General features: G+C 34.6%; 1 protein-coding gene across 2 annotated transcripts in view; it reads right to left on the reverse strand.

Moving 5' to 3' along the window:
• Positions 1 to 5,326: 5,326 nt before the first annotated feature.
• UBE2W (ubiquitin conjugating enzyme E2 W) overlaps positions 5,327 to 18,942 on the reverse strand; it is a 75,088-nt gene continuing 61,472 nt past the window's right edge. For both annotated transcript variants that reach the window (XM_043601211.1, XM_043601212.1), the window contains exon 6: positions 5,327 to 10,697. In XM_043601211.1, the coding sequence (XP_043457146.1) occupies positions 10,684 to 10,697 (14 nt within the window). In that variant the 3' untranslated portion in view covers positions 5,327 to 10,683. The remainder of the gene's footprint in view (positions 10,698 to 18,942) is intronic.

Raw genomic sequence — 18,942 nt, forward strand, 5'->3', positions numbered from 1 at the left:
CTGACACGGGGCTCAATCCTACAACCCTGGGATCATGACCTGAACCAAAATCAAGAGTTGGAGGCTCAACTAACTGAGCCACCAAGGTGCCCCTAAATTGTGGAATTTAATGAGTTTTCATATACATATAAATCTGGGAAAACAAGATAATCAAGTATCCATCACCTCCAAAAGTTTGTTCCCACCACCCATATCTTCAGGCAAATACTTCTGACTTTTGTCACTATGAATTTGCATTTTCTATAGATAAAACCATACAGGGTACTTTTTGCATGGGTACTTTCACTCAGCATAATAGACATTTATCAATGTTGTTGCATATATTAATAGTTCATTCCTGTTTTACTGCTGAGTAGCAGTCCAATGTATGGATATCTCACATTGGCCATCCAATCACCTACTAATGGACATTTAGGATGCTTCCAGTTTGGGTATTTTACAAACTTGATACAAACCTTTATACACAAGTTTTTGTGTAGACATAGTCTTTTTCTCTTGGGTAAATACCTACGAGCGAAATGGCTGACTTATATAGTATAGGTACGTGTTTAACTTTTTAAAGAAGCTGTCAAACAGTTTTCCAAAGTACTTACACATTCTACATCGCCATCAGTAGTGTCGGAAAGTTCCCATTACTCCACGTCCTTGCCAAAACTTGGTACAGACAGTGCAGTGATGGTGCGGTGGTATCTTGTGGTTTTCACCTGTTATTCCCCCTAATCATTGATACTCAGCAGTTTTTCAGTTACTTATTTGCTGTCTCTGTATTTTCTTCAGTCAAGAATAGTTCAGGTAAGAAAAAAAAAAACATAAAACTTGCCCATTTTTAAATTGGGTTTTGTTTCTGGTTATTAAACCCTAAGATTTAAAAAAAAAATCTAAATTCAAGTGCTTTATTGGGTTATATACTTTGCACATATATTGTGCAGTCTTTACAAAATGTCTTTTTAAAAGCCTAAATCCTAAATTTTGTTGAGCCCAATTTATCAATTGTTTTTAGTAATTTGTTTCATAGCTAAGAAATCTTTGCCACATCCAAGATCTTAGAGCTTGTGTTTTCTTGACATTTTATAGTTTTACTCGTTAAGTGTATGATTCATTTTGGGCTAATTTTTGTATAGAAGATTTTTATTTTTGTTTTTTTACAAATAGCTTTCCAAATGTTCTAGTACCATTTGTTGGATACATTATTCTTTTCCCCTACAAGTACCTTGGCATCTTTAAAAAAAAAACTAATCTCTGTACTTTCCCTGCCGTTCCATTGGTATGTCTGTCTTTATGCCAATACTTTATAATAAGTCCAAGTTGTCATCATCATTTGGTACTGATAAGGTCTCTTGTTTTTCCCCTCTCGTGACCCTTCCAGATCACTCTCCAGACTATAAGCCAAGGTATTTTTCTTAAGTGCAAATCTGAATCCATCAGTCCCTGTCACCCAGGAGATAAAACCAAAACTCTATTAATTTGGTCTTTTGCATGCTAGCTCTAATTTTATCTCAATTTATTTTTACCACTTCCTCATCCACATTCAATGCTCTGAACACTGTTCTCTCATCCTGGGCTTTTGCACTTGCTCTGTGCCTTATCTCAGATGCCCTCATCTTCACTCTCCCACCTTTGCCTGGAATTCTTTCCTGGACTCCCTTAGACAGCTTTGTTCTCACCTTGATGCTCACTCAGCACTGTGATTAGCCTATCACAACTGTCACACTATTTTAATTACCCATTTGTCTTCTCTGCCAGATCATAAGCTCCTTGGGATACAGAAAGCACTTGATATCTGAATGAGTGTAAAGATGAACAAGACAGTTCTTGTTCTTCAGAAGCTCCCAACAAAATGTGGGATGCAGAGCAGTAAACTGTACCAGATCCTGTCACTCCCCACCCCACACCTCCAGTGCTTTCTAGGTCTGTCATTTCACAGTGCCTTGCTTCGTAGAAGGGATAACCTTTGTGTATTGGTCACTGTATTGAAATAAATCACTTGTATGGATCATCTGAGACCTGGGAAGAGAATAGCTTCTTCCACAGAACTTTCATTTCCTCCTGGCCACCTCCTGAGGACACTGCCAGAGACCACACCTCAATCCAAGTTCAAAGCTTGACATTCCCTGAACCAATCCAAGATGCAAGTCTGAATCAGGGTTGCTTCCTCAGGTGACCTTCACTCTGGGGATGGAGCTCTGCTAGTCGCTGGCTTTAGTTTTGGTGGGTGGGATGTAGGTATAGTAGCTCAGATCCCTCGCTGTGTTTTCTGAGCAACATTTCCTGTGATATTGCCCACACAATGACTCAGCTTTATAATCTCTCCTCAATAAGCGCCCTAGGACAAAAGGAACTGAGTGCTAGGCTCAGCTCTTTGATTAGTGGAAACCGAAAGACCAATTTCAACCTTACCCTCACCCACAAGGCTCTACCATCCTTTGGCCCTTGGCTGCTGCCCTTCCCCCTCCCCAACAACGTACTCTGAAGCAGGCACATCCTCCTCCAGGCTGGCCCTCATACAAACCCTGTCCTAGGGCTTTTGTACTTCCCTAGAACCCATCTACATTTTTAACTTTCAAACCATTACGCTTCTTTTTGCAGTCAACTCACTTCCATGATTATCAGAAACAGCTATTTATCTGCACCTTTTAGGGCTCATTACTTTTGATGTTATTATTTTTCTTTCTTATCCTGCTCAGAATATAGACCCTTTGAAGACAGATATATGCTTTGTCTTACCTGCCATCCTCAGCATTCGAGGTTCTAAGTACTTGCTTAATGTCTGTTTTTAACCTTGATGAGTATTAGGTTTACCTTTATGAGCTCAGGTCTCTTCAGATATATTTAGCTTAAAACAATTATATATTCTTTTTAAATCAAATTTCTTAAATGTCCTGTTTTTGAGACAGCGCACCAGCATTTGTGCACGTGGGGGAGGGGCTGGAAGGGGGGGGAAACAGAGGATCAGAAGCAGGCTCTGCACTGACAGCAGAGAGCCCGATGTGAGGCTCAAACTCATGAACTGTGAGATCATGACCTAAGACAAAAGTCGGACACTTAACTGACTGAGCCACCTAGGTGCCCTAAAACAATTACATTCTTAATCTGTAAATATATATTCAAGGTAAGCAATTTACCTCAGACATAGGGCAAAGATACGAGAAAAATATTTTTTTTAATAAACGAAAGTAAAACCAATGAAGAATCGTTAATGGTTTACTTCAAAGCAATTTTTTCAAACTTTCTGGGATAGGAAGGGTAAGTTGTTCTGCTGTGACACTTCACACAGATGGTGGTTTAGAGGTAGGTTTCAAAACTGCTAGCACTTGCATAAGTTTCTTTAGAAAAGTTAGTATAAAAATACAAGTACAATCAAGTTAATTTAACAAACATTTATTAAAAGCTTCTATGTTGTGTACTGTGTGCTACATGCTGGGGGCATTTGAGACATTGCCCCTACTGTTAAAGAATCCAGGACAGAAGACTGGTAGGGGGTGGGAAGGGAAGGACAAATATAACATTAGAACTACATTTGAACTGGACTTTTTAGGTAGAAAAGCAGATGAAAAACACTCTAGGAACATGGAAGAACATTAGCAAAGTATAGGTAGTCTTCTTTTGCTACTATTTAAGGAACAAATTGTGTGGATGGCTGAAGAGCAGCCTGGGAACACAGGATGCAGGTAGTGAAGGGACAGAATGACAAGGACACTAGGAGAAGGGAGGGATTTGAGATCATTTTTAAAGAAAGGCTCAAAAGGACTTAATGATGAAAAATGTCAGAGAGGACCAGTAAATAGCGATTAAGTCTTCGTTTGGATAACTAGGTTGGACAGAATGCCATTATAACAGGAAAGAAAAGAGAAACATGCTTTCCGGGGTATGAGAGAGGACATAAAACATTTTTTAAAGAGTTATTTTTATTTTTATTTTTATTTTTTTGAGAGGGAGTGTGAGTGGGGGAGAGGAGCAGAGGGAGAAAGAATCTTAGCACACTCTACGCTCAGCTCAGTGCGAAGCCCGACCTCATGACTGTGAGATCATGACCTGAAGAGTGGGACGCTTAACCAACTGAGCCACCCAGGTGCCCCAGGACATAAGAAAATTTTAATGTTAAGTTGGAAACGTTTTTTGCAGGAAATAGCCATCCTTATTAGGTTCTTGCCTGATGAGTTATATCTACCCACCATGGGTCCCTGAAGGTCAAGTACCTATATGAGAAGATATTTTCTACCTTAGTTTCTTATTTCAATTTTCCTTATTAAAACATTTCCAAACTCCACTGGATTGGAAAGAGCACACAGGTACTCACTTACATATTTTGCCTTAAGCAAACATTAAAAAGAAATCTCATAAGCAATTTAAAAGATTTATTGACAGAAGTTCCCAACAGGACAGATGTTGTAGAACCACTGTGGCCTTGGAGCCTATTATCCAAGCACAGAAAACTCTTAGCTATGTCATTTGACTTCTCTTCAGTTCATGTTTAATTTTGCTGTATGTTAGTGTGAAAAGTACTACGGAATGTAGAGAGGACTTCAAAAGACTCACTTATCCAGTGTTGCTTAAACCATCTGAGAGAGGTAGAAATTATTCTAAGATTTATAATAAAGGGAGAGAATGTCATCAAAGTACAAAGATGGGTCTTGCATTTACGTAACCAGTTACTCATCTACTGTTGAGGATGGAGAAACAGCATGTTGAGGTAAGGCAGTTTCATGCCCCTGTGAGGAGTGAGGTGCTCCTGGGGCAAGCAGGGCCCCCCTGGATAGAGAACTTAGAATATCAGCAGAGCATTCTTCCTGCTGTGAATAACTGAGATGCAGACAGGTATCCTGATTCTTCAGCCTCTCCTCTGCTTTTCTCATAGTTTCACGAGTCACTCATCTACATAAGTTAGTTGATCTATGTGTATACTCAGGAAAGTATTCCAAAGGTCTCTATGGTATGTCCTTATTAATCTAATAGAACTTAACGTTCAGCAACACTAGACTCATGGTGGGACTCTAAGCAAGTGCTTGGGTCTCAATTTCCACCTTTTCTGAAGATGCCTGTCTTTCAATCAGGACTTCTTCCATTAAAGCATGAAGAACCACTAAAATATACTAGGCTACATTGCTAAGTGAACATGATCCATTAAATAAATAAACAAGTGGCGTTAGGGACTATCTTCGTGCTGTTGCACCTATTTTTGGAAATGGACATGTCACTGTTTCCACAAACCTTTGAAGATCGCAGTCCTCTGTAATGAGAAACTAGTACATAAGTAAATTTTTATATTATTATAAACTACAAAGAGATTTAATTATCCAATTTAATATTCAAGTCTACATAAAAAAAATCAATGACAACTGCTTTATTATTAAAAGTTACTGAATTCCATAAAGCACACAATGTAATTTATATTCAACTAACAAAAGTTTGGTACATGTATTTAAAAATATATAATATATAGATTTATGTCTTAACATTTATATTCTATTCAAAAAGCAGCAGCTTTACATATTTTACAACTTGAATTTATAAAATATATACATCCACCCTATTCAAATCCTCAAGCATGAGCTTCCATTCCTATTAATAAAATGCACAATCTGTATTTCTGAATATTGAGAGAAAAATGGTACCAACTAAAAACAACAAATCCACTTTAACTTGAACATAGACTTAATTCTTGGCTACCAGATAACTGACATGATAATCTGTTCGATTAATGATTTTATCCCGAGAATGACAATCAATTTGCATTTATGTAAATAATCTGTGGTTAACTACTAAGAGACTCGCATTTATATTCATGGTATCTGACATTCTACCACATTCCTCACTAGTCTTGTTTCAGGCTTTAGAATTAGAGAGGTGGGATTATTCAATCTTTCCATTTACCAGGAAATTTGACAAGTGCGGCCACACCTAACAAGCCAAAGCCCAGAACCATGCTTTGCCTTTGAGAAAACTGCTTAGAATTACTGCAGAAGCAAACTTTTGACAAAACCCTGACAAAGTATGCACCAAGAAATAGAACAAGAACGGTTTCTCTTTCTCCCTGTCAACTGCACTCAACTTGCACAACTGCAGTTCTTTAGGTATGGTAAAACATACCAGCTTCTAGTCAAGCTTTCCTTCCACACATTCAAAAATGTCTTCAGATATTATATTGTTTTATAAACAATTTTTTGATAAAACAGTCATATAACCATTCTGGAGATTCATCCTCAACTATCAGTCCCAGTAACTTTTGAGAATTAAAGTCACAGAGAACACCTCAATCATCAGGACGATAGTCAGAACCAGAACTTCAACTTTAAAGATAAAGATCTAAAGTTTGAAGTACAGGTGTAGACTCCACGGGCCTCTAATGATAATGATGCATACAAGCCTGTCTTTAATGCAGTTCATGCTGAGAAAATTAAAGTCTCCCACAAATTATTAAAAAAAAAGAAAAAAAGTTCCAAATCTCAAAATGGCTTAGAAACATAAATGGAAAAAACACTTTTACCAAAACAATTAATTCAATTCATTTGGGCAATAATTAGACTTTGGGAGAGTCACCATCCAAAAAGTAAGCAAAACTCCCTTAATATTAGTATTTAAGAACTAAATTACAATTAACAGCTCATTTATCAAGTAGTCAATTATTCAATAAATTTAGCCACCTACTCTTGAACTGAAATAAAGTATCAGAAATTCTACATATTTTATCTGTAGGAAGGAGTCCTCTTATTTAAGAAAAATTTCTGATGTAATTTCAATAGTCTTCCTTCTCTGGATTCCCTAACCTCAAGAAAAGGAAGGAGGAAAGAAGGAAGGAAGGGAGAGGGAGAGGAAAACTTCGGGAAACTGCTGAAGACCGACATAGTGGACATCTGTGAGAAGACAGGAAGAAAGAAGAGAGAGAAAAACAAGACTGCAAAGAGGATTGGGCCAAGTGGTGCAGATTAAAAGACACCTTCACAGATCTTAATCATGCAAAGGCATTAGCATAACACAGAATCGTGCAGTAGCTGATTTTGGTAACAGTGAATCCTTAGAGAAGATATGGGTAAGCCTCAGTTCTTTTAGAAAACCAATTTATATACACTTAATAATCCTAAGCATTCATCTCGAATATGTACAAAAAAATTAAATAAAAGTGAGATCAAGAAATATAAGCAGCAGTGACCATAAAGGCTTAGAACTAGTGACACTGAATTCTTTATTTAAAAAAATTTTTGAACACACAGTACCTCCTCTTCTCTTCTATTTTTAGGAAGAAGTTGTAACAAGTTTAAATATCTCAATTCTCAAAAACAATAGGCTTTTTAAAAAATAAGATTTGATTACCAGAAACAAGTAATATGTGGTTACATACCATTTTCATATCACTACTCATTTCCATTATTTGTCAATTCATCTTTGATGCAATCTGGAAATAATTAAGCAGTCACTAGATACCTGTTTTAGAATCTGAAGAAATTATTATTCACCACAGGAATCTAATGATATATATTTGCATATATTTAAAATTTCAGAAGGGAAAAAGTAATAAACTATTCTAGTTATTTTATACCAAATATTTATATACCTAGTCAAAACAAATAAGGATTAAGGTCTTTCTCCAGATGAACCGTATATAAAAGCTATTTTTTAGCATTTTCTTTTGGGGATTAAAAAAAGCTTTATGTCCCTGCTAGCTAAAAGGAGGAATTCATACACTACAAGTGAGTCCTTTAGAGGTGAATATTAAATTCCTTAAGAGAACAGCCATAAAATGTATTTTAAAAAATTTATCTTAAAAAACTGAAAACCATTTCTCTCATTAAAATCTATGGCATTAATACCTACTTGACATAATTTTTTTTTTTTTAAGGGCACCAAGTTCATGATATAAACATGCAAAATAAGGAAATGAATGTATCACTGCCTTAACAGAATTTGGCAAACCAGAAGAATGGCCTTAAAATAAATAAATAAATAAATAAATAGAGAGTACATATTGTCTAAATATGAAAGTATAATTCTGTAGGCCTATGTAGCAGACAGTGCCCCATAGAGCAAGGGAAGAGGGAAGTAGCATATTCCTATGTACATTTTCTTGGTATTCTGGTTGTCGTTCAACAACGTGTTACAGAGAAATATTGTTTATTATTACAAAGTCATTAATTTTGCTCTCTAGAGCAATGACTTAAGTAAACATCTTATGTCTTTTAATAATGTAACTTACATTTAAAATCAACTTAATTAAATCTAAGTGCAAAGGAGTTTCCAATAATTCCTAAGTTCAAGGGAGTAATGTAACGAATAAAGTGTTATCTTATTGCAAATTTTGAATGATTGGTATTTCTATATTTTAGGATATTTCACCTTCTCTTTAAACCGTAAAGTGTACTGAAATTATTTGGTTTCCTTTACTTTCCTCTGCTTCATTTTATTTTATGATATCTCTAGGTAGAGAGAGAGGTATCTTAAAATACTGCTATTTTTATTTTACAAAACTCAACTGAGGCTATATACCACCTATTAATCTACAGGACAGCATTGTTCATCTTTGACCTGTTATATTAATTCCTTTGGTGAATAAATGTCACAGGTCATTTCTTTATAAAAGAATTTTAGTAAGAGGACCAGCATTATGGAGAAAGATTCCTCCACCCCCACAAATGATCAAGTCAATCAGTTTAGAGTTGTGTAAAATATGAAAAATATATAATTTGTCACTGCAATTTTCATATTAAAAAGCAGTTAAAAACTAAGAGTAGCTCAAGCATTCCAAAAAACATTTTTTGTCTTGGTTAAACAGGGCAACTAATAAGACTGATAGAAACTACTGTGAGAACTTAGGTGTATCTAGTGAAGAAAGAACAAAAATGTGTTTAATTTCAAAAAGTGGTAGTTGCTAACTATAGTATAAACAGTGTCCACAATTTGGTGGCTGGCCATAGTTTTAATTTGTTTTTCAAGTTATTTCTACAGCAGACATATTTTTGAAGTCTACCCACCCCTGAGTTCAGCAATTATACTTTTAGAGTGTAAAATTATATGCCCTTAATTAACAACATGTACAAAGCTACAAAATGTCATCTATACAGAGATTAAAAACAATTTTGAAAATACTCCTCGCCAATTATTGATTGGATGGTTTTGCTGGGGTACATACTTCAAACCTTTCAGCCAATTGGCTTTTACTTTTAAGCCCAAATTGATTCATATATTTATTCACTGCAGGATATGTCAAAAAGAGTGCAACAACAGGCATTAGTAAAAATAACATTGTAGTAGAAACAGATTTTTGCATATGTGAAAAGGTAATTTATAAAATACATAATCGCTTCTTAAAAAGAGAACCTAGTTGCAGTATCATTAACTTACATGGTACTGAGAATTGGACGTTTCAACAATTTTTTTCTATAGAAAACTTTATCTAGCTGTAAGCAAAGTCTTTTAAACAACAAGAAAACAAAACTAATCCCTCCAGGAAAAATTGTATGGTTGTGTGAGACAAATAAGCAAACATACCATTCTATAGTGTACTGTTTCCTAAATTTTAAAATAAAAATGTCCACACTCTTTTGTTAAAACATTAAGCCTCTGTCAAAAATGTATTTCTTATTTTAGGGTACAGGATTAAAGGACATAATGATACTTACAAGTAAAGAAAATTTACAGGAAAAAACTTGACAAAAATTTTCCAATTGAAGTACTGTAACATTCAATCTTGACTTAAAACATAACAAAAGAAACAAAATTGCAAACAAAAACTGTTTGTGGATTTTCCAAACATAAATAAATGAAATAGTGTTTAGGCAGTAGGGCTCATGCTGATGGCTAGCAGGAAGTAACAGAGTGTAACCTACTTGGAAAAACTGTTAATGTACAAATAAGCCCAAATTATGGACTGCAGCAGTTGAATCATCACTGCCATTTTTCTTACTTCCAAAATAAAGCCTTGATTAAACCATTCATACCCTATATTACTCATACCTTTACTTCAGATATTGAGGAACTATATACAACAAATGAATTTATTTTCACCATAGGGATAACATATTGTACCTCTCTGCCAATGTTACTTGAAAACCTTCCATGTCAAAACAATTTGACAGCAGATATAAACAATTCAATAAATACGCAATGATCTTTCATTACAGTCCTTTAAAGACGCATGTTAATTCATGCCGTTAACCTTAGGATCACAGTGCATAGAATCCAAATATAAACAGTTGGGGTGACTTTCAAGGTAATGTTGGATCCCTCACTTTATTTATAATCCCACTATAACCAATAAGTTCATTTCATAGGCCCTATCATGCATTAATCATTGGGTGGCAGGAGTTAATGAAAATTTTTCCTGTTAAACGTCCATTGCCGGCAATGAACGTCCCAAAACCGCCAAGGAAGTCATTGTTATTGCACAATACATGAGGACCTGGAACTTTTCCAAAAGCTTAAAAAAATAAAAATAAAAAATGGAATTATATTTGACATTTCCTGACACCTGCATTAATACTGTATGACTAATAAAAGCATGTCAGTTGCCTGGACTGAACCAGCGATCAACATGCGCCCAGAATGCACACGAGTAAAAATGCAGTAAAAGGAAGTAGTCTTCATTGCCTATAGGTCACTTCCAGTCAAAGGTTAAAGTTCAAAGACTGAATGATCAAAGTGCTCATTTTCTCAGTAGGACTATCTTCTGCTAGGAGGATGATAACAGTGGCATCAACAAGTATCATCTTTAAGAAAAGGAGAAAAAAGATAATTAAAAAAGTCAAGCCTGCATAAGTAAAATCCACAAGTTAGCCTAACATATAAATAATTTCAAGTAGCAAGAAGAACATGATTTATTTGTCTGACTTGCCTCCCCCAATCCTTGCAAATAAAAAGTCCAATTTGTGTTCAATTATATAGTGACAAACACATCAAATTAAATTCTTTCATGGAAATGTAGTTCACATAGATCTTAAATGATGCATTAATTAGTGTGTTAGTTCTACTTAAAATAATAAATTGATATATGTTAGCACATATTCAGGATTTATCTCTCAAGCGTTGTTTTAAGGGCCACAATTTTACATTATAATGAGACAGGAAGCAAACTCCTGACCAACAGTGTCCTACTATTTAACACAGGATAATACAAGTTGTGCCTTTAGTCTATGAAGGAAATAACTTCACAAATAAGGTATGATCTCCAAATCAATTAATACATAGTCAGTGTTATTAATTTCTCTATGGAAAATACATTTAAAAATACATTTTTCAGCAAGTATAGATACATATGCAAATGAGGTTAAAAAAACTAAAATAATTTAGTAATGACTTTTGGTAGCCTCAACACATCATATTTATGTAAGACATGAAATTTGGGGATTCATATTTTGCAAATTTTATTTCACAAGACATATCTGAAGGATTTATTTTGAGGACTGGTTACTCTTCAGAAAGAGGCTTTAGAAGGAAGACTAGTAACAACTACCCAAGAATTGTGAAAGCTCTCTAAAACATTTCTGAAAAATTGGCTAAAATAAAATTTTATAAAATATCCATGTTAGGATCAATACACTGTTAATAAAATCCCCATTCCCAATGATTCAATAAGAGCTAAAAACCAGTATATCTGAATTCCCTGCTAGGCAAACACGTGGAATATTCCATCCCCTGTACATTAAGGGTGATCTAAAGGGTGAAATATATTGGATTTTTAAAATAAATCTTACCTAAATCATTAGAATTCTTTGAAGAAATAATATCTTTAAGAAGGAAGTAAATGGACAGTTTATAGTTTCTAAGTGTCACATGAAAGTATGTTTCCTCAATTACTGTGGAACTTGGAATACAGAGGAGATACAGATGTCATGGATGCAGAATATAAAAAATGTTAAAACATCACTTTTCCAACAGAGTAATTTATAATATTAGGGTCCTTGAAATTAATACTCAAACTAACCGCCCTTAGATCTCTAAGCTAAGGGACTGCACTAAATTCTGATAGGTCAAACTTTAAGTATCATACCATATGACAATGTATACAATAAAAAGGTGAGACAAAATTCAATTTGAACATCATATACCTAGTTAACTGCCAAAAATAAGCTTTTATTTCCAAAGGTATCATCTCTGATAGGTGATACTGTAAATGTATCTGCATCAGGTTGTTCATTTTGGAAGTTTTTCAGTATAGTGGGCTGCTGTAGAATGTGCTACAATCCACCAAAATGAGTAAGAAATCCATACAAAGCTATTCTCCCTACCCTAATCTCCACTTTGGATCAGAAGTTAAAAAAAAAAAAAAAAATTAGAGGACGAATATGATACTCCCTGTCTTAAATACTCTATCTTTAGAGAAATAAATGTACTAAGTTTTGAAAATAGAGTTCCATGATCTCTGATAGCTGGACCCACAAGGACACATGGATTTAACATTACAAATCCATCATGGCTGTAAATAACCAAAGAGTCTATGAGCAAATACTTAAGTATGGAGACAAGTATGAGCCAAAGCCAGGCAAACTTTTTCCTAGGAAAAAAAGGCCATCATTAAGAAGCAAAAAACTCATTTGTTAGCAAAAGGAACACAGTTTCCTAACTAGATGAAAAAGATTACTGAATACCAGGATGACCTACAAAAAAAGGTTGTTAATTTAATAAGATCAAGACAAATATAGGTCTATAAAACATGGTCAAATAACACAATATATCTAACCTCTTGAATAAAGTATTTGTAGCAAAATGAAGGCCTGGAAAAAAAATCTTAGATTAATCCCTTAAACTTTTTTTCTGGAACTGTGTAAGCGCTTATTAAAACTATACCCTCAAATATAATACACAAATCATCAGTTCCAAAGAAGTGACATCTACCATGGCTAACTTCACTAGGCTTCTGGGAAATATGAGTGGAAGAGAACTATATTAGAAGCATGTCATTTAGTTCTCCCGAGTATAAGAATCATCCAATTATAATGGACACCACAACCATCACGTTATATTGGAAACCACCTCCCTGGATATTCCCAGGGACAAAAGACTAGAAAAAAAGGAACACAGTAATAAGTCAGTAGATATGAAGTGGGATCCCAATTCTAAGAAAGACAAAAATAAATCTTTACAGTTAGGTTTGTGTCTTAACAGTTTAGGGAATTCAAATTTTACTTTGATGAACCAGTTCAAGAAAGATTTCACAAAAGACAACAGAACTGTTATCTAGCAGGAAATAAAGGGAAAAGGCTGTTAAGCTGCGTAAACATTTGTACTTGGGAATTTAGAAAATGATTTTGTAAGGTAGTGCAAATAAAAAGGTTTACACCTAACATAAGTAGTTCTATGGACTACTATAAGTTCTATAGACTCTATAAGTACTATAGTTCTATAGACAGCTATAAGACAGGAAGAAAAAGAGTTTATCAATACTAGTCTGAGACAATTTTATGTTCCTATCCCCTTATAATCCTTAAAATTTTACAGGTCCAGCTGAATGGAACCAGAATGTAGTTTAAAGTTTTGTAAAAAAAAAAAAAAAAGAGAGCGAGGTATTCTTCTACTCCTCCCCAAACTTATAAACTCAACAGTTTACTGGACATAACATCTAAACATTATGCCAATCTATTTCCTGTAAGCCTAGTTTTCTGAAGCCAATACTCAATAACAGTCTTAAGCTATACTGCTCAATTCTCTTATCACCTTAAGGAAAATGCTTCAAGAACCAGATCAGTACTGCCATTTATGAAAAGCAATCATTATGAAACTAAGTTATATACATTCAATATGGATCCCAGGAAACAGATGGATCATATTATTAATGGATTCTACTGGCTATCTTATTGAAATATTTTTATGATTCCATAAAAAAATACTTTTTCTCTTTTTCAAGAACAATTATGTCTGTTTTGATACTGAACTTTAGGCTCATTCATTCATTTGTGTGCTAAACTGGAAACATTTGTGCACTAAACTGGCTACCATCTTAGCCCTGAATTATAGGTAAATTCCCCTTATATATGCGGAAATGAGTTGTCTATTCAAATACCTATTTTGGTTAGTTCCCTTTATTTTTTTAACCCTATTCTCTCCATTTAACCAATTTTTCAAAGCATATGGACCCCTGGCCTTAATTTGCAACACAGAATATTTGTATCCCAATGGCCTTAATTCTTTAGTGAATAGAAACTATCAAAGAATTCTGGAAAACAGGTTGATAGTAAACTTCAAGTAAGTAACAGTAAGGAATGTGTGTTCACATCTCAGGAAATTTTTGCACTTTAATATTAAGGAGCTAGAGAAGAATCTCAAAAGAAATGCAGAAAGAAATGCAGAAGATATACTACAAAGAGTAACAGTAGGGTAGCAGTGACTGTCCTACATTTTCAAAGTATACTAACAATGTGGAAGATCACAGATTTAAGTTGAAAGAGGCTTTTTTTTCAAGCACCCAACACTGGTATCTATCTGGCAGCTCAAGTCTGGTGTATCAGCAGAAACCTACTCTTCCAAATCCAGGAGATCTTCTGAACTGCTGAATTATTGTTTTTCATTAATAGTGGCATTCATCCTACAGCCAGGAAGCCCTCTCAAGTGCATAGATATTATGAAACTAAACCCAAACCTCCCTTGTCTCTTTTGATTACAAACACTGACGAACACTCTGACCCACGTTGACCCAAGGACTGTGGAGCCTATACCTGAGGCCCACAATTCTGCTTGGGCAGAATTCAATTTCTTCTAGAAATTGAAATGTTAAGTGTTTCAGTAAGTTCATCTAATTCCAAGCAAGTCTTTATTTAGTCTCTGGATCTTTTTGTTTCAGTTTGTAGGTCATGTCAGGACACTGGCCTGACCTTGTAGCCCTTTCAAAATTAGATGATGCTAAGAAATAACAAGAGTCCATATTTCTTGCTAATTTGGTGTTATAAGGAGAACATGATTGATCAATGAAGATCTTTTGGAACTAACGCAGCTAAACAGAAAAACATATAAGCTGACATCTGGAAAACTCAAAACAAAGCTGACGTATTCTGCTTTATGAGTGAGAGTATGATTACCTTTTTGATAAGATTTTTCAAATTCAGCTGTAAGGTCAAGGTGAGCTATTTCTCACATTGCTTATAACTGTCACTCTGAAATGTATAAAGGCAGAGATAATATATGCTACACAGCTGAAATGCTTTAGTTTTTAAAGATGAAGGAAAAGTTCAAGGAAGACTGTCTATACCCACTCACCTTTATGAAAGAGCAGCTGCTCTATCATCTCAAAGTACAACTAGTATTACCCTTTCTTGATTTCATATGATGGTCACTCATGAAGCAAACTGTCGATTTAAAGAGATTCTGGGAGGGGAATGATTCAGGTATGCAGGGTTCAAGCATGAGTACAAAACATACTGAGTTAAGAACAGTCACTGTAAATCAATAATCTGAGAATGTTTTAAACAGAATTATCTGTAAATGAAAAAAAATGTATCTGTACCTGGGACTGGAAACTGAGCTAGAATAGTCATAATTTAGTTGAAATACAATCCAGTCCTTTAACGATGGCTAATTTGTATTTTGGGGGCAGGAAGGCGGAGAGACACTTTTAGTCTGTTTATATTGGTAAAATGAACTCCTGGACAGTAAGAAGCTAATTTACTTTGAAAAGCCTCTCTTTTCTTAGTACTTTTTGGCTAAGGTGGAGAATGTAATAGTCCAACCTATTAAAAGACTTTTTCTATTTTAGTTATGAAAGTATAAATTTCTCAGTTAACAGATAAAAACTATTAACTATGAAAAATAACTTCTATGAAGTGTATTTTGTTTTAAATAATTAATTTTATATTTCTAGTTTCACTATGGGACTTTTCTCCATCTCTTTTTTTTTTAAAGTTTATTTATTTATTTTGAAAGACAGAGAGTAGGGAAGGGGCAGAGAGAAGAGGGAGAAGGAGAATCCCAAGCAGGCTCCACAGTCAGCATAGAGCTGGACATGGGGCTCAATTCCATGACCATGAGATCATGACCTGAGCCAAAACCAAGAGTTGGATGCTTAACCAACTGAGGCACCCAAGCGCCCCTCTCCATTTCTTATTCAACAGCACATAATGAGAAATTCTGGGAATATTCTTGGATAAAGGACTTCTCATAAGTCCTTTTATCTATATAAGGCAGCATCAGAGGGCCCGAAAGACTGTATCTTTCTGAAATTTCCCTACCAGGGAGTAAGGAAGGGAAAATGTACGAACACACTGAGGCAAGATAGCAGTTTATACATTCAAATTATATGTATTTTTAAAATTCATCACTCCAAGACAATTTCCTCTCAAGTTTTATTAGAAAACACAAGTGGCTTAAAATCTATGGAAAAGACAACGGGGCATTTTTTTATGATTAGTGAAGTTGAGTTTGAAACAGAAGGACTATACTATCTTTAGAACTTTGACACTTTAAAACATGTTTGATTTAGTGTGTTTGTCAATATTGATTGACTAATCTGAATTTTTGATGAATCTGGGACTTTCTATGCTAAGATACAGGGTCTGTGACACTCAAGAATTTTTTTTTTTTGGAAGGAAGAGGTAGTTTGGTGTTTGGTCCTAGGCAAGAGGATGAAAAAGAATGACAAGACAGCAGTGTAAATTGAATTAAAGGGCTGTTTACTTAAAGTAGGGTCTTAAATGTTTTAGTAGATTTTCAGTGCTCAGAAAGAACTCCTTAAGTATGATTATTAATTCATTTTATATGGAAACCTGTCCTTTTATATCTCAGAATCCCTGTAACGGTAGTCCTCAAGCGTCAAGTTCTATCAGAATTATTTGGGGATACCTTAAAGACTAAAACAAAACCAGCATTCTAGGCATAGTAATAAAGTTTATTAAATTCTTTAAAAGAGAAAGCAATCAACAAGACTTTGCTGAAGGAGTTCCTGAGGGTGTGTGTAGCGGAAGGATTCGTTGAGGTAGGTGTGTTTGTGTGCATGTCTGTGCCTGGAATGAATCCAGGCAAATAGTACATAAGATAACAAATAGTGTGTATTATAAATAATCCTCCACTGAACATTCCACGTATAAAACACTTCCTGTTTTAAAAATGATTTTCTTAGGATTGGGGCACCTAGGTGGCTTAGTCAGTTAAACATCCGACTTGGGCTCAAGTCATGGTCTCACAGTTTGTGAGTTCAAGCCCCACATCAGGCTCTGTGCTGACAGCTCAGAGCCTGGAGCCTGCTTCGGATTCTGTGTCTCCCTCTCTCTCTGCGCCTCCCTTGCTCACCCTCTGTCTTTGTCTCTCTCAAAAATAAATATTTAAAAAAAAAATTAAAAGATGATTTTCTTAGGATGGATTCTCAGAAGTTGGTAACTCAGACAAAAGTCTTGATCTTAAACTTTGTTAAATATTGCTGAACTTGCTATACCATCAACAAATACGAAAGCACTATTTTTTTTCTACTCTTTATTCTTTTCCAAGATTGCACTCATTTTATACAACTCTGCCAATTCAAAAATAATTTCAAAATATTAAATCTGTAATTATTTTACTGTGAAGTTTTTGGCCAAGGTTTTTTATTAATTTTATTTATTATGTTAAGCAACTCTCATAAATGGTCTTTATTTTTAATAAACTGTAAATGTTTTTCACATTTTTAAAATAAAGCTTGGCTGTGCTTTGAGGTTTTTCTAAAAGGTTTAAATTTTCATACAACTCTTTAATATTTAACATTTGTGATTCCTTTTGATTTCAGAAATTCTTCCTTCCTCTAGAGATGATCCCGAACTTTAAGAAAATATTTTCCCTTGTTTAAAAAAAAAGTACTTAATTCAATCCACAGGAAATATTTTATATATGAAGTAAAAATGTAAATTTTTCTTTCCCAAAATGATTACCAACTTTCTAACAGGTTAACTTACTAAATAATTTTTTGCCTTCTGATTTGTGACACCTAATTCACCATATATTCAAATCTTATATATAAAAAGGCCTAGGAAAGAGTAATTCTATTTTGATGTCTATTCTTGCATTAATATGTTTTGGTATTTAGTAGACCAATTCTCTTTCATTATCCTTTAGTTCAAAATCCAAACTGCTCTTCTCACCTATTATTTTTTTCCAACTTTCAAGCACTCACCCATCATTCCACTGGATTTTTACTAAATTATATTAAACCTATAATTTGAAAATTATATAATACTAGTTTGTCATCAAATATCTCTATTTTTTGATAGCTCTTACAAGTTTTGTCATTTTTTCTTCTAGGTCATCTATAACTGTCATTAACATGAGTATTTACCTTTCCATGGCTCTTAGGGGCATTCCTCTTTCACTATGCTTTCTAACATGTAACTGTTGGCATAGTGCTATTGTATTGATTCTAGCCATCACTTATCTCAACACCTACAGAACTTTATAATTTAAAAAGTTTTTAATTGACTCAAATTAACTCAGGTAACAGAAGGTTTCACAATTGATAGAAAGATAAGGGGGGGAAAGATCATATTCTTACTAAATAGCTGTCAGTTCTCATTTCTTTTTTTTTTTTTTTTTTACATTTTTTTTTTTTTTTACTTTTTTTAAATTTATTTTTGAGACAGAGAGAGACAGAGCATGAATGGGGGAGGGTCAGAGTGAGGGAGACACAGAATCGGAAACAGGCTCCAGGCTCTGAGCTGTCAGCACAGAGCCCAACACGGGGCTCGAACTCACAAACCGCGAGATCATGACCTGAGCTGAAGTCAGCCGCTCAACCGACTGAGCCACCCAGGCGCCCCAGTTCTCATTTTTTATTAGGCTAACATTTAAAAAAAGAAAAATAAAGGAAATGCTCTGATGAATATATCAGGGTGGTTTTGTTCACTCCCTTCAAAAAGTACACTGAAGAGTATAAAATTTTTGTTGTGAATTTCAAATATACCTCTTTAAGGAAGAGGTGAGGTCAGTTTAGAAAAGACTGGCAGTTTTCAGTTAAAAAGCTACCAGCACTCTCCCAACAGAATCAGTAAAACAAAATCAGGGAGA

The sequence above is a fragment of the Prionailurus bengalensis genome, chromosome F2, assembly GCF_016509475.1.
Source record: "Prionailurus bengalensis isolate Pbe53 chromosome F2, Fcat_Pben_1.1_paternal_pri, whole genome shotgun sequence".
NCBI lineage: Eukaryota > Metazoa > Chordata > Mammalia > Carnivora > Felidae > Prionailurus > Prionailurus bengalensis.